The sequence below is a fragment of the Crotalus tigris genome, unplaced genomic scaffold (genome assembly GCF_016545835.1).
Source record: "Crotalus tigris isolate CLP2741 ecotype Arizona unplaced genomic scaffold, ASM1654583v1 scf7180000018790.500841, whole genome shotgun sequence".
Taxonomy (NCBI): domain Eukaryota; kingdom Metazoa; phylum Chordata; class Lepidosauria; order Squamata; family Viperidae; genus Crotalus; species Crotalus tigris.
The window spans coordinates 94,717-115,054 of record NW_024097202.1 but is presented as its reverse complement, the minus strand read 5'-3'; the positions used below and the strand labels follow the sequence as shown (position 1 = coordinate 115,054).

Sequence of the window (20,338 nt, the reverse complement as noted above, 5' to 3'; positions counted from 1 at the left end):
GCAGGTTGAATTAGGACTGAATTGGACAGAAATCATGCCATTTGCATGAATTAAAAAAATATGAAGAAGTATAGGGAATGGTTTTGCTGTTTCCTCAAGCACAAGGTTCCCCCTGCTGCTCTCTTGATCCCTTGAGATGTAGGTCAGTCACCCTCATCAGAGCTACGCCATGTTTTTGGAAAAGAGGTGGATAATTGAATTTATCTTTCTAACTCTCTCTCTCCCCCCCCCCCCATGTATGTGTGTGTGAGAGAGGGGGAGAGGGAGAGGGAGAGGGAGAGAGATCCAATTCTTCTGTTTCCAGAATTAATATCTTGCTCTAAGTCAGGGGTCCCCAACCCCTGGTCCATGGACTGGTACTGGGCTGCAGCATGCCCACACCTGGTCCGCACAAACAAGGAAAGTCCCATCTGTGGGATGCAGGCAGTACACAAAACCATGCACTCTCCGGTCCATGGAACAACCTTTCTCCACAGAACCGGTCCCTGGTACCCATAAGGTTGGGTGCCTCTGCTCTAAATGATAGCAATATTTCATTGCACATGTAGCTCACATATATCACATTACAGTAGGAACCAATCAAGATCAAAGGGATGTCTCCTCTGGCATGGTGTTTCATATGCAGTAAAATGTGAAGAAGTCCTCCTCACTCATAGCATTATGAACCAAATATGGCTAGTTCATGAAATTTCTTTCCCAGGGAAAAGCACTCCAGAGCTGCAAGCAAATATCAGACATGTTTAGTTTTGTCAAAATACTGAAATGATGTTGTCATGTTGCAATGCAAGCTGTGCCTGTTTCATATCTATGTGCAACATCACAACACATGTACAAAAGAGGCAGTGCTTATAGTGTGATGCTGCTGCTTATACCATAAGCCCCCTCCTGCAGACACCTCTGGCAACAACAATAACAGCAACAACAAAATTCATGTACCTGATCACCTAAACTGCAGAAAAAAGATCTCGGTTACCAGATTTTATCTATATAATTATAATATGGAGACAGACTTTGTGTTCATTCCCACCTAATTGCCTTTGGTTTTATAACACTTTAATGCCAAAATTTATTGAAAAGTATTAGATATATATTTCACTAAAAACTAGGGCATCTTTGATCAGTTAAAACAGGAAAAACCTTCCACATCCCCCTCCAGTTGTAAAATAATATTTATCTTAGAAGAATTAGTTTGCAACATTTGGTCATCTTAAATTTGATACCTCTGAATTTATGAATGAAACACACGAAACTCAGTCAAAGTTTTCTGTTAGTTTTTTGATTTTACTAAAAACAAGTAAAGAAATAAAGATTTACTGACATGTGAAAAAGTCAACATTAAGCATTTTAAAGCCTATTGATCTCAGTTATAAGAATTTTAAAAGATCAAGATGCTTCTATTTTTTGCACCTTGATCTAGCCTTATGACATTCAGTAGAATTTGCATGCATCAAATTGTGTAACATCTCTATAATCTTATGGCACCTGTCTGGGGGAATGAGTTTCATTGAATTCAATGGAGTCCATTTTCTGGAGAGACAAGTTCATGTTCAGTGTGAAGCTGCAATTCTTTGCATGTTTCCTTCAAAGTAAACATGGTTAAAATATTTTTTAAAAAACCACAGAGAGACATGAAAATGCTATCAATGCTCCAATAGAGATAGAGCAGTAAGATAAAATTGGGAGCAACCAAACATTTTTATTTATTTTTTTAAAAAAAGAATCGGAATGCTACTCCAGACTTTGAAGGCAAGAATCATTCTTCTTCTCTCTCCAGCATTCATTCAACTCAGACATGATGTCCCCAGGCAAAAGGCTTCTATTGCATCAACTGTCACAAGACTAAAAAAAAGGAAACAAGGGCAACTAATTAATCCTGGATTAAATAGCTTATCTTTTTATTATCACCACAGTATAAAAAAGGTGTTGAGACTCTAGAGGGAGCGCAGAGAAGATGATTAGGTCATTGGAGGACAAAACATACAAAGAACAGTTGTAGGCAGGAGAAGAAGTAATGGATGGAAACTAATCGAGGAGAAAAGCAACCTAGAACTAAGGAGAAACTTCCTGACAGTTAGAACAATTAATCAGTGGAACAAATTGCCTCCAGAAGTTGTGGGTGCTCCAACACTTGAAGTTTTTAAGAAGATATTGGACAACCATTTGTCTGAAATAGTATAGGGCTTCCTGTTGAAGTAGGGGGTTGACCTAGATGACCTCCAAGGTCCCTTACAACACTGTTATTCTGTTACTGTGTTACGTATCTCTAGACACCACAGCAACCATTAAAGGCCCAGGGACACATTTCATACAGACTTCTCTTTCATTAAAGAGTCCAGATGCAGAGTACAGAATTCCCATAGTGAAAGGGAAGATGTTGGAAGAAACTGGACAATCTGTCTTTTCTTGCATGATGAGTCCTTTGCTCCAGTTCAGTTCCAACTTCAAGCAAATCTTGGGTGATTTATTCCATATATTTGTTTAATCATAATCATGATTTAGATTATGATAGTATATATTTTGTGTTTACTTTCCAGAGCTACTTATGCAGTCTTATATGTCAGTGGTACACAAAGATACTTGTTAGGAATATCTTATGCCTTCAGGGAAATATATCAGAGTCTTGTGGGTCCTTCAGGTGTAATCAATTGATTATCCCTTTCATAAATAACAATTCATTTCATAAATGTGTAGAGTAGAACCTTGATAATACTCCCTGAATCCAGTGAAATGGATGAGAGCCATACAACTTTAAGTAATAATAAACTGGAAAGATTTGAAGAGCCAGTTTGATGTAGTGGTTAAGGCATCAGGCTATAAATTGGGAGATGGTGAGGAGGGAAGGGCAAACCACTTCTGAAAATCTTTGTCATGAAAGGGACTAGTCCAGGCAATCACCAGGACTCAGTATTGACTTGACAGAATAACAGCCAAAGTTCTGAAGATGTCAAAAAGCCTACATAAACAGACCATGACTACGGTGAAATAATTTTTCCTTCTTTATGCTAGCCATCTAAGATTTGGGCTCTTTATGGATGTTATTGTCCAGATTGCCATGAGGGAATTGGGTCATATATCCATTGTCTTATCTAGATTAGTCTAACTAAGGGTGTTTCCCCCCCATCTCTTTCACCTAATCTTGTTAGAAACTTATCGAACAGCTTTGTTTGTTGTGCTGTGTCCCCCATGATTTGCCTTCATCTCCTCCCCATCACACATGAGTAAGACAAACGCCCCTCTTAACCTCCACCCAAAGTCAGGTCCAAGGCCTCGTCCTCCATCACCAAGGAAGAAAATCAAGGGACTGACAATGATTGGGAACTGAGGCAGAATCAAGATTGGCAATCATTAACTGCCTCTTCAAGGGTGGGTGAGGAACATTAAAACTCAGCTGCAGGGAAAGACTGTAGGAATCTTTAAACAGTGAAGACTGGAAGGGGATATTGTTAAGGGCAGGATAACACATACAATGCATTTTTCTCAGGAACTGGATAAATCTGGATATAAAGAACAGACATGGCACATTACCTTTCTTTCTTAGTTTCAAGTGCATTATAAATGCCCCATACAAGGCACTCTTGAAAATGAGAAGAATATACACCAGTTTTCCAAGATTGGCTTGCCTAAGATACGAATCTAAATGTGAAGGTTAGGAGAAAATAACAATATAAGAATTGTATAAATCTATATAATATTTGCATATATGCTTATATATAAAACCAAGGTGAAGCTAGACAGTGTGACCTCCTTCTGTTGGACTGTTTTTCTCTTCCTCCCTTCCCCAGCACATTTCTGGAATATGTGATTTCAAGAGGCAAACTATAAAATATACAGAAATTCTTTGAGCTGAGGCACCACATCTCTGCAATATATTTAAATACTTATCCATGGAATATTACCTTTTATTTTAAAAAGAAAATTCCCCCCCCCCTCCTTTGAGAAAGATATCCTGGAAGCAGAAGCTGTAGGGAAGGACAAAAGTCTTTCCTTACTCCCAGGTTTTTTTTGGGGGGGGGGAGGGTGAATTGTTTTGATTTGCTTTTACTGAATTGACAACCTATCATCTTGCTCTTGTCCCCATCTTTCCAAACTTCAACCCTATATTCTTCTTGTGCAAATCCACACCTGGAGCCAGGAAGAGGAAAAATGATTGCATATTCTGGTCTAATGGGCACTCTCTTTGCTTCCATTTTAAAATGTGAGAGAATTTGCTTGTTTTTTTACAAACTGTTTAAAAGAAATAAGCCATTGCTGATGCTTCTCCTATCATCATCTCAAATAGTAGTAATTTGTATTCCATCTGCCCAAGACTCCAACTAAGTCAAAATAGCTTTTAAAAAAATAAGATGGGCTTGTAGCTGTGTTTTAAGATACGATTTTGTTTTTCCTGAAGACAGGGAAATCCTCAGTGATACTGAAATCAAATCTACATACAAAAGTCCCTGCCTTTTGGGTTAAATTTCACAGTTACATTCAAATCATTTGCCAAATTAAATGTATCTGTCAGGAATGTAACATGTTGAATTCAGCCACACTTAATTAAAAACCCGCTTTCTATTAGGAGTCCTGGAGAAAGTTAAAGATTCAGTGTCATACAATTTGGAATCAAAAGACTGAATTTGACTTACCATTGGTGGAGGAGTTGCTACCACATTCTAAAAACAGAAGGAGGAAAATTCTCATTAGCTATATTTCATCATCATCATTGTCATCTCTACTACAACTAAGAAATCCCAAACAAAGAAGAAAGAATAGAGAACGGAGCAAATTTGTGCTCAAGGTTATTAGAAATGTATAGTTTCTAAAGTGTGTATGTGCATCCTATAAATTCTATACATTTAATATTAGGTAGATATATTCTGATATTTGAAGGCAATGCTTCTGAAGCAAGGCTCAAAACTCACTCCTTAAAGTCATTGTTCTGATTGGCACTAGAGGTTACATGTAAATATTTTTAAGAGATAATAAAAATGAAAAAATAGTAAAAAAACATTGCTATGTTCTGACATTTTGGCGGAGTCATGGCTTTATCTGAAACCCTTAGACACAGATCAGAAAATTATCACATTTGGAAACAGACAAATACGATGAGAGAGAGAGAAACTAATAGTTAATTATGAGAGAATGAATCAGTACAAAAAAGGTTTAGTGTAAGCTATCACATTTGCCTAGGGATTGAACATGAAAACATTTGCTAATATTTGTAATTTTGTTTAGCAAGATATATTTTAAAATGCTCACAAGGGCAGCATGTGGACAATTTTAGCGAAGTGCAGAAAAGCCTCAGAAAGTGGAACTTGATCTTCCTTTCACCCACCTTCTCCAGTTATTGAAGCTTCATAACTTGTGCTTGTAGAAGAATTGTAGAAATCGACTTTGCACTTGAAGTTGTTTTTTGAATTCTGCCACTGGTTCTTAGTAATTCTTAAACGGCTGATCAGTGAATATTTCTTATTTTCATATTTGGGCTCCTCTGTCTTTATTCCCTCTGTTATAGGATTGTTGTTTAGGGACCATGTAAGAATGACATGATCTGGATAGAAATCAGTGGCCAAACATACAATTGTAGCTTTCTGCTTTTTTCCCAGTTCTCTCTTGGATGGAGAAAATATAGTCACAGTTGGGGGGGTGATAAAGTGTCCCTTTTCTGGAAGATAAAGCAACATATAATGAAAAAGATGACAAACCTCCTCAAGCTATGGTTGACCTAAATATGTCAGCTTGCCAATTGCATCATGAAGTAATATTGCTGGCTCCCTCTTACTTAAGCGCAGGGCATCTCATCAGGATGGGCTCATTCAGATGTCAGTCATTAAATGCTGAGAATCAAGAAAGGTTAAATACCCTATATGCACCTATCAATCAATCAATCTTGCAGTGATGGCATGAGTTCTGTGGAGAATCAGCAGAAAGATGAGATGCTGAGGAATTCAGGCATTGTCTCTGTTTCATCTGCAGCTCCAAGCATTGCTCAAGTCTTGATATCCAAACCTATACTCAGAGAATAGTAGAACTGCATGTTTGTTTGTTGTGTTTGGTTTTTTTTTTTTTGTTTGTTTTGCTTTTGAGTCAGTGTTGACTCCTGGCAACTACCTGAACAAGTCCGTAAAGTTTTTTTTTGCAAGCTTTTAGAAGTTGTATGCCATTGGCTCCTGTCCAGGGCTGAAAGAGAATGGCGGGCCCAAGGTCACATAGCTGGCTTCATGCCTAAGCAGGGACTAGAACTCAGAGTTTCCCACTTTATAACCTGAGGCCTTAACTATTACATCAGACCTGGCCTTTTCTGAGTTTATATACCATCTTTCAAAATGGGGTTTTCCCACATAGACAGGAATGGGCTTAGTTTTTATAGATGAGGCAGTTCAATCTGTGGAAGTATCCACGCTATCTGTCTATGGAAATTCTCATTCAACCAGGTCATGGTTGTCTCAAAGGTATTTTCTCAAAAGGCAACTGGACATTTTTGTTTTGAGTTGAAGATATTTTGTTTCTCGTCGAAGAAGCTTCTTCAGTTCTGACTGAATGGTGGGGAACTTCCTTGGAGGTTTATCTTTAAGAGGCCATCTATTTTAAGATTGAACAGCCCTCTCTCAATAGAGGGGGAGGGATACGAGACACCTATCTCCTGTTTACAACACAATCCTTTCAACAGTTCCAAGAAGTTTCCACACCCATTTGCACTATTCAGGTGACTCCAAGGACACAGATTAACCTTCAAGTGGCCTCAACATCTCTCAGAAAGAGTGCTAACAATTAGATGACTGCAAGGAGTATAAATCCTTCCATTCCCTACCATTCAGTCAGAACCGAAGAAGCTTCTTGGATGAGAAGCGAAACATCTTCAAGGAAAAACAAGGAAGTCCAGTTGCCCTTTGAAAAAGCACCTTTGGGATACCACACTATGCTGCCCATATTCTTAAATAACATCAGTTTTTAGGACCTGAGAATGTAGACCATATGATCAAGGACTGGTTCCCTTGCCCTATATCCCTTTGTAGCTTAATATATATTGAGTAGGGAAGGGTCCAGAGTTTGTAATCCAGAGGTTAAAAAGGGGATGATTTTTTTTGACAGGGAGTAGTAGCAGTGAATCTACAGCAAGATAAATCATTGTTGGACACATGAAATCAGTCATTACAGGCTGGTTACTAATTTTCCATTACAAGATAAGATGCCTGGCTGAGTATGAGTTAATGAAAAGGCAAATGCAATTTTAGGCTGCCTTAATAAAATTATACATTCCAAATCACAGGAAATAACAACTAAGCTTTGTTTTGCTTTGGTCAGACCTTACCTTAATTATTACATCCAGTTCTTGGCACTGCACTACAGACTATCAGAAAACACATAGTCTGTTGAGAATACCAGTACGATTGACCAGGAGGTTTGAAACTCTTCTGAACTGAGACTGAAAAACTTGGAGAAATGCAAAATAACTTAACAACCCTCATTTTTTTAAAAAAACACATTTTTTTCTGCTGTCCTTCTACATTATAATCTCTTTAGCATCATCCAGGTATTCAGAGACCAGCATACTATAATTTAGAGGAGGACTACAAGACTCATATCAAGATTATAATATGGAACAAAAAAGTCATATTGTCCTTCCTTATGAATCATTGCTACTGTAGGATAACTACAATTCACACTGGCCCTTGAAATGTACATCATACATGTTTCTTATGCCCTTAATATAATCCTTACCTAGAACAGTAAGCCTGGTTCCTTGACCAAAGTGCAGTTTCTCATTGACACACAATGTGTTTTCCATGTATCATAATAAACATCTAACTCAAAAAACTTTGTTGTTGTGTTAGAACGGTTCTATTCTCTGACCATCTCTCTACTTACAGTCCCAGTGTGTTATACAGGGATAAAAACAATAAAACCTTGATTTGCAATATTGCTGTTATTTTAAGATAAATGGATTCACCTCTTCACTGGGCATATTGGCTGGAACTAGTATAAATTGAGGTCCAAAACATCTGGAAGAAACCAGTTTGTTTAGTTCTTTACCATATTACCTTGATGGATATGCTAAATAATTACTTCAGATCTCCTTTATTCCTATATTGATCTTACCTAGTACTGTCAGTCGAGTTCCTTGTCCAAAATGGAGCTCGTCAGAGGTACACAATATGTCTGTCCTATAAATGAACCTCTAGGAACGGCTATGTTGAAGGAGTGTCTCCTGTTTATTAACATTGTTTCTGAACATTGCCTTGAGTCTAAAAGTAATGTCCAAAGCTGAAATATTGAAGTGAACCTTCTGATATTTCCTTGACATGTTTATGTTGCTCTGTTCTTGGGGCCCTGTTGTTATTTATAGATTTTATATAGCATTGATAGATTTTGTGTGAATATTAGAGTTTATCAATGAACATTTGTTTTTTATTAACAGTTGCAGGCATCCAAATTAAGAACATGTAAGTTATAAATTCAATTATTTAATAAACTAATACCTAGCCAATTGGGTGCCTTTATTGCCATTAATATTATAGTAATTATAAGTGTCCTATAGTACTAGTTACCTTGTATTAGATAATCCTTTCATCTATCCACATTTTATATTGTCCAATTTGTATGACTAAAAGAAAAAATAATAAGCCATAGATCTGCACAATCATAGAAACAGTACTGCAGTGGCCATCAGAAAGAGTCCATGTTTATTGGTATTGAATTTTTATATATTTCATATAGCCAAGGAAGATGGTATGGAAGAGATTTCTAGGCTTTTCTGTCACCTAGTCACTTCACATAAACGTTATTATAATTTATAGTGACATTCTTAACATCCAGATTATTGATCTATATTTTACAAGGAGAATCTTTCATATAAGAAGTTCAAAGGAATACATATATTTCCATGTTACCCTCAACACAGTCCTATAAGGAAGGCTGAGATGAAATACAGTAAGGGGTTATTTATCAATGAATCAAAGTCACATTTCTTAAGTCCACTGCATAACCCACTATGCTGTCCCCTTCCTTAATTTTCACATAGTAGTTACTTCCTAAAATCCTACATGTTGTGCCTAGTTTCCACAGCAAAAATCATTGAATCCATGTAAAAGCCCACAGCACATGACTTACCTAATACAGATACTCGAGTTCCAGGGCCAAAGTTCAGTGGAGAATTTATGCACGGCATGAAATCCTGTTGCTCAAAGAAAATATCACCCATGTACACTACCAGGAACTTTTTCTCTAGTTACTTCCTGGGGGGAGGGGGGGACACATCTCTAGGCTAAATTGAACTCTGATGTAGTTCTTACATGTTTTGATGCAATTGTGTACATGTTGCATTTATATCCTTTCAAAGGCCCAAGATGTTGGCGGACATGTAGAGAAGGGAGAACTGAACTGAGAAATTAAATGGTGAATTTTGTACTTAAGAATGGGAAGTCCAGATCAAAGCACTCCACCATTCCTTGTGATCTTCATAGAAACAGTGTGATTTCATGTAATGAACAATAAGAGAGCCATTGGTCATCATGGCCATTTTTTTCAAAAGATCTTATCATAGTGATTAGAGCTATCTTTGACTAATGAGCTGATAGAGATGAGCAGGAAGGCTTTTGAAAAAAAAAATCCACATGCTGTTCATATTCATCTTTGACTGTCCATGTTGAACCATTGATTTATAAGAGTCGAGACATTTACACTTGCTGTTTCTCCCTCTCTCCTTTTATTTCCCCCAGTCTTTAAGGACTTTGTTTTATGATTTCTACTAGTCTTAGCATGCATAACCTATACTGTCTCAGATTCTATTACCATAGCAATATGGAGCCATGTTTTCAGCATGATTCTACCAGTTTCCATTAGATGTATTTCCTTACCCCCCAAGCATTCTCCAAAGTAAGTCTCCTCACTGTTTGCACAGCTGGCAAGGTCATGAAATAAATTCCCTCTGGATTATCCATAAAGGAGCTGATAGGTTTTCTTCATCCTATTCTGTCTGTTACAATTAGAAAGCTGTTCCATCAAAGTTGGCTCCCTCTGCCCCTAGTTCATAGTTTATTCAGTGCTGATAAAACACTAGAAGGAATAAGGCTAGAAGGCAGAGACTTTTGTTTCCTCTTGATTTGTCACAGATATTTAGTTAAGGAGCACATTGCCATCTAAAGCCATCTGTTTCCTAAGAATCTCATTCATGCTTTGAGCTGAAAGCCAACAAACCAGAAGTCACAACTGTCTCCTGTATGAGCATGAATTTGCTCTTATGTAAAAACTGATATTGTGAGGGGGGGATGTTTGATTCATAGATGCCTATAACCACTACTTGTTGACTACAACATTCAGTATGACTTCTGTGTGTGGGGGGGTTATGGGTCAGAGCAAGACAGAAACAGGGAATGGACCCAAACAGAGTATGAAATGGATCATACCCGATTTATAGAATTTTCTTAACACATCACCAATTTTCAGCTAAGCTAGATGTGGCAGCAGTGAATCTATCAACTAACTGATCACTGCAAAACAAGGATCAATATGGGGAAAAAAAATAGGTGCAATATGAAAAGCAGGAATCAAATTCTTCCTTTACAGAGACTTTTGGTTTACCCATCAGTATTTTTTCTCAATCCAGGATTCCATAAATAGAAATGATTTCTTTAGGGGAAAAGTAAAGCACAAATAAGAAAGGATTCAAATCTGATTTTAATCTCCCCTAAAATTTCAGTCTCTTCTGTTTCTCTTTTATAGAAGGTTAGCATAATTTGTAATTATAATTAATTGTAATTATATCTAATATTTAGTAAACAATTGCCAAGAGACCTATTGATAAATATGAAGAAACAGATGTTGGCAATCAATTCCATCAGAGAACAGAGAACATTAATGTTTTAATTAGTTGAGTTTTATAGCTTTAATATGATTTTATGGGTCTTTTAATTTTTGATTGGAAGCTGCCCAGAGTTGGTTGAAAAATAGGTGGCTATGTAAATGTTTTAAATCAATAAAATAAATTAATTAAATTTCCTGAATATTTTATTAGTCAGCCTCAGCCAAGAGTGTATTTATGTGAAATTTGCTAACAATCTTTCCTCTTTAAACAAATCGTAGAAACCCAACAGATTTTCATGGGACTGAAGAAGGAGAAAGAGAAAGAGAGACAATCCTAACATGCATGATTGATTCTTCTTAGGCAATACTGTAGATCCTATGATGGTCAAGGAAAGCCAAAGGAGATGTTCATGAGATTAATGCATTTTATGTGGAGGAATGAATGCTGGAAGCAATTTGTACTTCAGCCATATGCGTTTTGAGTGGCAATTACATGGATTTCTACATTCTAGACCAAGGATTGATCAAACATTCATTAACATTTTAAGAAATTCAGTCTTGCTTGTAATAATAAGCTATAATTTTTTTCTTACCGAGTACCGTGAGGTGAGTTCCTTTTCCAAAATGCAGCTCAGTATGTGTACACAATGATGAAATCACCAAATAAAATGAATGGTAATTCTGGTTGGAGCTACTCAGTCTCCTGAATCTCTTTCTCCCCTCCCCTCTCTCCCCCCCTCCCTCCCTCCCTCTCTCCCTCCCTCTCTCTCTCTCCAGCTATAGCTTGAATCATCCCAAATGGCATTCAGTTGTCAGTTGACATGCAAAGGAGGAGAAATAGGAAGGATACAATAAGCAAGGCTTGACTTGGCTGTGCTTTGCTCCATTTCAATGTCTCCACCTAGAAAAACTAGAACCTAATTACATGCATCCAGTATATTCAATATTTAATTAAAATTAATAATTATGTATAATCTTATGATCAAGGTGGAGCTTGATGATCACTAAAATTTATTTATTTATTTTCTTTTAGAAAAGAGATATCATTTTTAACTTTGGGTGTACAATTATAACATTCTAAAGTTTTTCGAAGCAAGCTGAACCACACACTTCCACTAATCTCATGTATTTAACAGGGCTCAGGCAAGAAAACCACACAAAACAATCTTTGGTGAACTTACCTAGGACTGTCAGTCTGGTTCCCTGGCCAAAGTACAGCTGTGAGTTTAACACAGTATTAAAGAGAATTACAAGAATATCCCAGAGAGCTTATCGGTTGGAGACAAATTCACTAGTGTGTGAATCATCTCTCATTAACACAAAAGATAAGTTCATAAATGAACAAACTTTTTGGAAAATGTTGGGACTTTTTATCTCTTAATGAGGAAAAATGAACTAAATCAGAGGTCTCTGTCAGTTCAGGTTCTCTGTCTGGGTGATTTCTCTCTTCTTCTGTCTCCAGAACCTCATTATTTATTCTCGTAATCTTGAGTAATTCCAACTAAATCTGTTGATCTCTTCTTTTTCCTAAGATGAATGTGAAGAATATATCTCGCAAACGTAAGAGCCACATTCCAGAGGGACAGCTGTGTTGGTCTGTTTTCCAAAATAGCCAAAAAACCCAGAGACATTTTAGAGACAAATGGCATTATCTTAGAGCAGAACCTGCTTTATAAAATACTTACGTTATTAACTGCAAATCACATAAACAGCCCCCAAACTAAATTAAATATAAGGGTGATCGCAGCAAAGGTTGACAAATTTTATATAGTACTCTTGGTACTTTTTTTTTTCATTTCCTGATCTTCTGATCATTCTGTTTATAAAGTTCTCTTTTGTCTTTTTATATATCATTAAGCGTATCCATCATGCCGACCTGGCATAGTTCCAGGCCCTCAAACGTTTCTGTATAGCTATTTAATCTTTTCTTCCCAAGTAAACTTTTGTCTGTTAAATACACAAAATAAATGATATAAAAAGACGAAAGAAATCCAAATGGAAAACAATTGTGTCTGGATTGCCTGGAAACGTTATGAACAAGACAGGAAGGGTGTGTATTAAACAAAAATCTCCTCTGGAAATGCTGTTTGGATAACATGGCTGCCCTTGATGAAGTGGAATCTGCCCTGTGAAAGCCTAGGGGCCATTATTGCTTTACATTCCTATTTTTCTGTTTGTATCTATTCATATATATCTATATATGAAACTATTGATTTCCACAGTTATTATTTGTTTCCTAACAAACATGCACGCATACCCAGTATGGAAATTCAGAACAATGACCAGGGCAGTGTCAAAGACTCACTCCAACTGCATCTTAAACATCTTCCACTTGCTACATCTGAGATCTTTCTCACAGGAAGTTTTAATACCTGGTCTTCAGTGTTATGGAAGAAAAATATAGATCAGGATCAAATATGTTGGTAATAATGAGATGGTCATACTCCCGCTATTGCACTTCTCTATAGAGGTAAAGGTGCAGATCTAAGAGCCCTCCTCTATGAAACTGTTCTTATCAGAAAAAGAGAAGATGCTATTCTTTTTGGCCAACTAGCATTAAAAAACCTTTGGAATAAGCAACAGGTTCAGTGGCTTGTTGCTTCTGCTACTGTTTAGAGACTACTTATTCACTAGCACAGATTGCCCACCTAATCATCCAACATCATTGAAGAACATGATTTCCCCTCCTCCATATTTTTATATTTTTTTCCTTTGCCTACTGTATTGCATGATGAGAATAGAATAGAGTAGAGAAGAGTAGAGTGGAGTGGAGTGGAGGGGAAGGGAAGGGAAGGGAAGGGAAGGGAAGAGAAGAGAAGAGAAGAGAAGAGAAGAGAAGAGAAGAGAAGAGAAGAGAATTTTTATTGTCACTTTAAATGTACACTAATCAGTATTAAATGAAATTTCATTGAATTCAGCTCTCAAAAAAATACCATTATGCATATACCCACATAAATACACATATATGACACAGAGAAACACCAGTCTAGTTCGATGTATACATATACATGGCGAAAAAAAGGAATCCTGTGAATTTACAAGACAGATGGCATAAGGCAGGGCTTTTCAACCTTTTCACCCATTGTACCACTTTTAGGTTAAGGCAATATCCGAGTACCCACCAGTCGCCCAGCAAGGTGTCAAAAACTCGATGACCCTCCCCCCAAAAAGGAAAAAAAATGATAAAGTACAGGTAGTCTTCGACTTACAATTCGCTTAGTGACTGTTCGAAGTTACAACGGCACTGAAAAAAGTGACTTATAACCATTTTTCACATTTGTGACTCTTGCAGCATTCCCAGGATCATGTGATTACCTTTTGCAACTTTTAGACAAATGAAATCAATGGCCAGGGGGGCATGGCCAGCTCATCACTCAGGTTGCAGAGTGCCTGTGGGGTGTGTGGGAGGGGATGTGGGGGGGATCCGTGGGTCTCTGGTGGAGGGGGTGGGACAGGCATGGGAGCCTTCCTTCCTTCCCTCTCTCCCTCCCATTGTCCCTTCCTTCCTTCTTTCCTTCCTTCCCTTCCTCTTTGTCTCTTCCTCCTTCCCTCCCTCCTTTCCATTGTGCCTCCCTCCCTCATTGTCCTTCCCTCCCTCCCTCCCTCCCTCCCTCCCTCCCTTCCTTCCTTCCTTCCTTCCTTCCTTCCTTCCTTCCCTTTCTCATTGTCCTTTACTTCCCTCCCTCTTTGTCCCTTCCTTCCTCCCCCCCCCAGGAAGGGACAAGGGGAGGGGGACAGGCTGCCAGCGTGGCTGGCAGCTGTGCTGCCGGTGGCCATGGCAACATGCCAAACCTGCCTGTGCATGCGCAGAGGCAGAGGAGAACTCTGCCCAGCTCACTTGCTCATGCTTCAGTGAAAAACATGCCACTTGCTAATTTAGCAGAAGCGCCAGGATCAGCGCCGGGCTACAGCTGATCTGCGCTTCTGCTAAATTAGCAAGCGGCATGTTTTCTAGCAAAGCGCAAGCAAATGAGCTGGGCAGGAGCCCAGGAGAACAGCTACAGCTGATCTGTACTTCTGGGCTGCTCTGCAGAAGCGTGGATCAGCTGTAGCTGTGCGCCCCAATCCTTGGCTCCTGTCCAGCTCACTTGCTCATGCTTCTCCGGAAAACATGCTACTTGTTAATTTAGCAGAAGCACCAGGATCAGCACTGGTCTCTAACAATGCTTTGAACTCTAAGCACATAGCGCCTATAAGCAGTATCCTGAATCATGGGAAATGAGCTTCCTATAATCTTCTCAGCTGTCCTTACCACTGTCTGTATGGTATCTGAGGCACTGCTACCACCAAACCAAAGAGTGACGCAGTTTGTTAAAACGCTTTCAATTGTGCCTCTGTAAAAAGTGACCAGGAGAGAAAGAGAAAGATGTGCTCTCCCCACCTGATGCAAGAAATGAAAATGCTGGTTTGCATGCTTCACTAAAGATAATGTACAAAGAGACCAGTTTATATACTTATATATAAGTAGTCCTTGACTTGTGAATATTCAGAGTTATGATGACACAGAAAAAAGACCTGGATTTGAAGTTCTGACAGCTGCCCTCCCATGGTCACCCAATCACATTTGGGGCACTCAGCAAAAGTCTACAGTTACGTCTGTTTGCAGCATCCTGCAATCATGTGAATGCAACTTTTGACATTTTTTTGCTGGAAACTGGCATTTATTTTCGGTTTCTGGAAAAAATGCCCATTGTGAACTGTGGGTTCACTTAATTGACTGCAGTGTTTGCTTAACAACTGCAGATTCATTCAACAATCATTGTGATTTACTTAATAACTACTGCAAAAAAACTGTAAAATCAGTTCAGTCACATGATGACCTGTTTAACAACCAGCGCAAGTTACAACCATAATTCCAGGCTCAATTAAGGTCTTGTTAGAGGAGAATATTTGTAGCTCAGGGTTGAAATGAGAGGTCCTTAGTGCTCTCTGAACTTGATTGTTTTCTTGCAGACATTTCATTACCCAAACTAGGCAACATCATCAGTGCTAACAGGAAGTGGGTTTGCTTTCATTTTATATTCTAGTAGCTTGTCCTGTCAATGTTGGTAGGAGTGATCTTGATGGTTCTTTGTTGGGCTGTTTATTGTAAGCTTGTTTGGCAGTTCCTTGACTGGGATGTTGCTAACTTCTTGATTATTAATCTAATGTTAATCTTGTTGTTAATCTGTGTTCATATGGATGTTGATTGCTGGTGAGGAGGTGTTTCAGTCTTTTTGTCCCCTTTTTGGCTTGTTGATTGTCTCTTTTGAATGGCATGTAGATATTTATGTCTATGTGCCTGTTGATGGTCAATCTGTCAAGAGTGCCAGGCTTCCAGGAATTCTCTAGTATTGTTGGACCTGGCTTGGTTGAGGATGGTCACTGTTTCCCAGTTGAAAAAAATGATTGTCTGTCATGTGTCATGGAAATTAAGGATTAAATTTCACTATGTCTTCTGACTGCTAGAGTTCATGGATGCACTCTGCTAGTCTTCTGCCTGTTCATTCTACATAGTGGCTGTTGCAATCCTTATACTGTATGTTATAGATGACTCCTGCTTTTTCTTCTGGGGATGCTGGGTCTTTTGGGTTATTTAGGTTCTTTTGGAGGGCTTTAGTTGGTTTGTGTGCTACACTGGTGCCATGTGGTTGTAATAATCTGTTTGTGATTTCTGAGAAGTTTTTGATGTACTGTAGTGTTATCCTTTTCACAGCTTATATTGGTTGTCCTATATTGGATTGAGTGACCAGACATATTTGGATGAGGTTGCATGGATATGCATTTTATTGAAAGATGTTGTATAGATGATCTGTTTCCTTTTTTCTAATGTTCAGGGCTGGTGCAGTGTGTCTGTGCTCATCTAAATAGTGTTCGTACACAGTTTCTCTTATGGGAGGTTGGGTTGTTACTTTGGTTGTGAAGCACTTGGTTGGTGTGGGTAGTTTTTTGATAGACCTGTGTTTCTAGTTTGCCATCACTGTCTCCATTGATATGGATATCCAGGAAAGGTAGTGTATTATCTTCTTCTTCTTCTTCTTCTTCTTCTTCTTCTTCTTCTTCTTCTTCTTCTTCTTCTTCTTCTTCTTCTTCTTCTTCTTCTTCTTCTTCTTCTTCTTCTTCTTCTTCTTCTCTTGTGAATTTTATCCCTTTGTGTATGTTGATGGTTTCATGTGTGTTCTCTGGATGGTCCTTTCTTATTATAACAAAGGTGTCATCTACATACTGGATCCATATTTTGGATTGTATGTGTAGGAGACATAAGGGGAGACTCTGTCATAAGAGACAGAGATCTCAGCAAAAAAAAAAGCCACCCAGTTCTGTATTGTACAATCTACTATGGCAATTGTGGCTAGATCCTATTTGGTAAGCAAGGGAGGGTTTTTGTAAAGGGCTCTCCATGAAATGAATCATTGTGCCCCCTGTCCCCACAATGATTGAGTCTCATACAGAAAGACTTTACTTTTCTACTCTGTCACCACTTCCAGCAGTAAAGTGAAGGTTTCCAAGAATAGTGACAGCTGTGGAACTGGTGAGTATCTTCAAAGGCAGGCAGGTGCAGAGTTTCTGAAAGTATTCTCTGTTCAGAAAGACATAACAGTCCATTTTTCCCTTCTCCTTTCTTAATGCTGCATCAAACTGGTATCCTTTCTCCAGAATATTCTTTATGACTCTGTTGTGGGGGCTGAACAATCTCCCCAGAGATGGACAAGGAATGTGTTGGTAAATTATATTCCATAACATCATAGCAATATCTGTTCAAAATGCAAGAAAATATAGTTATTTCTTGAATGCTCCTTTTTATGATGTGATGTTTCTGGTTCCATTTCTTCCCTGTAGAAATTGCCAAACCAATTTTATTAAAATAAAATTTATGGAAATAAAGTCTTTCTCCAGCCACTTTTAGACCGTTATCTCCAAACTTAGATTGTTTTCTAAAATGGTCTTTGACCAAAATCAATTTTGACTGACTGATTGATTATCTACTTTCCTGGTCAGAAAAAGACATCTCTACAGAGAAGTTAAGAACAACAACATAAAGATTAAAATTTTAGCTAAACAAGAGGGATATAATTGAGATTGTGTAGTGCATTGGTGATTAACTGAAGAATCCCTGCTCAAAATTTTACCCCTTTTTCAAGATGGAATACAACTACTTTATCTAACAGTTACTAAGCATTATTGAGAAAATATGAAACATTTAAAAGCATATAAATTTGCTAGGTATTCTTACAAAACATCTATAAGCACTCATTAAAGCCTGGAAGAAAAATATTTGTCTTCTCTAGTTGTCTACTCTGAAATGATTTGTGAACATCTTTCAAGTATATTGAACTACATAACTTATTGTTTCTTAAGAAGCTACGTTATTTGAGGCTTTATCCAAACCAATCTGATTCTCCTATTCATGTGGGAGGAGCTTGAAGTTCTCTCCTAATTTGTTGCAAGACTCATACGACTACCTGGATTTGTAAACATGCACAGAGGCCAAATCAGGTAGTCCAGCTACATCATCCATTCAAAAGAGAAGTTTAGCACTGTGTGATAGATGTATGGCCACTATCTTTACTTCTTTTATCTACCTTCTGCAGACACATAGGAGAGAAGAAAGAGAGAGATGCAAATTTTGACTCCAAGCTTCCATGTGAAGACTCATGAGACGGTTCTTGCAGGGAGCCCCTGAAACATTCTAGCACTGTGAAGCTAGAAGCACAGAAATAAACAGCAGCATCCTCGGAGCTCATTTTGTTGATTTGCAATGAACAGTGTTTACTATGCTTCTGTTGAATCTCAAATCTTTGTTTTTCAAATCCATCTTCATAAGTGGCTTGTGGTGCTCCCTTAACTATGTAACCAATCAGTTCCAGCTGCTGCTTTGCTGCTGTTTGCCGATACCAGTACATCCAATTGTGATCTGTGTTGGTCTGCTGGCAATTCATTTGAATCTGGTCTCCAAGCTCCCCTGATATCCAGGCTGGTTCCTGCGTGAGCAGTACCTGTTCTGCTCTGATGCAGACTAATAATAAGGAGAAAGAGAAAGAAGAAAAGAAGAAAGGCTGAAGGTGTTGGTAAATTATACCCCATAACATTGTAGCAATAGCTGCTCAATATGCAAGAAAATACAGTTATTTCTTGAATGCTCCTTTTTATGATGCGCTGTTTCTGGCTCAGTTTCTTCCCTGTAGAAACTGCCAAACCAACTTTATCCAAATAAAATATATGGAAATAAAGTCTTTCTCCAGCCACTTTTGGATTGTTATCTCCAAACCTAGATTGTTATACTCCCCCCTCGTTTGCTAACTGGTTTTCTACAGTATTTCCCTTTCTCTTATGTAGGAAAATGAAAAAAAAAAAACCTCTAACAGAAACAGGTGCCAGTGAAACATCATTTGATCTCTACACAATATCCTGTTGAAGTGATGAAGGAAACCAAGAAGCAATTGTGTCAGGTGGTTCATACGTCCTAAACCCGCCCTTCCCAAAGGGCTGATGACAGTCCACGTTTCCTCTTTAGTTGGTTCCTAGAAGTGTTCATGAATAAACTCTTGGACTTGGTTTTATTTGCCTGTTAGAAAACACAGCTTGTAATGGGGAGGCTTAGATTTAAAAAAAAAAAAAATCATGGTTTGCACCGGTCGATTCTAAGGCTGACACGCAGGCATCATCCAAGCTGGATTTGAATTCATGAGGAGGCAATGAAAAATCGGAACTCAGTAGATAAACTGAGGCTGCCAGGTTTTGTGCTGGATGGCTGGTTTCTGACTTAAATCATAGAGGTGAAAGACTGTGTCTAGTGATGGGAATTTATTTATTTGTTTGTTTGCGTGCTTGTTTGTATGTGGCTTTGTAGATGTTGAAAACAGGCACCACATAAATACCACACACAGAACAGCACACACTCTGACAGAGAGAAGTTCCCTGAGGATGAGCTCTAGCACATGTCCGAAAGCTCAGAAGACTAAACCTGCGGTCTCGGTGACTAACCCAGATTGGATCCTGCAACATTATGCCTTCTGAGCCTGGTGAGATAGAGGACAGAATCACCTTAGCCAAGTTGAATTACACAGTCTTTTCTTGTAATGACCCAAAGGACACTTAATTTGTGCAGGGGAATATTTACTATCAAAGTTAATTGAAGACTAATTTCTTAGAGCCAAATAAGGAGTGAAGATACTAGGTCTGCCAGGAATTATATGCTGGTTAACATAACGGAGAGGGCATGACTTGAAATCATGGGAAAAAATGGGGTATCCTGGAAAAGGGCACTTTTGTAATAATGATAGATGCTTAGCATGTTGCTGAAGAGCTTGCAGCTACAAAAATTGCAATAAAAGGGGGAGGTAAGGCTGAAATAGAAAATATTTGAAAAAATAAAACAAATCCACTGGGTTAGCAGGCAAGCAAATCTCAGCAAAGGGTAGGCTAAGGCAAAGGATCCTCATATATCTGTTGCTCCATTTCCCATTTCTGTTACAGGGAACTCTTGTTAAGAACAAACAAATTTAAACAAGTTAATTTCAAGAATACCAACTGATGGGAAGGAGAGATCCGTAAAAGAAATATACAAAATATTCTT

At 38.2% G+C, this 20,338-nt stretch overlaps 2 gene segments (V, D, J or C); both read right to left on the bottom strand.

Moving 5' to 3' along the window:
- Positions 1–1,699: 1,699 nt before the first annotated feature.
- LOC120313833 lies at positions 1,700–8,042 on the bottom strand. The segment is given in 5 exon segments: positions 1,700–1,839; positions 3,526–3,633; positions 4,626–4,652; positions 5,315–5,644; positions 7,702–8,042. Coding segments are annotated over 5 exon segments (540 nt in total).
- A 9,243-nt stretch (positions 8,043–17,285) lies between these two features.
- On the bottom strand, positions 17,286–19,144 carry LOC120313834. The segment is given in 2 exon segments: positions 17,286–17,516; positions 18,345–19,144. Coding segments are annotated over 2 exon segments (519 nt in total).
- Positions 19,145–20,338: the final 1,194 nt, after the last annotated feature.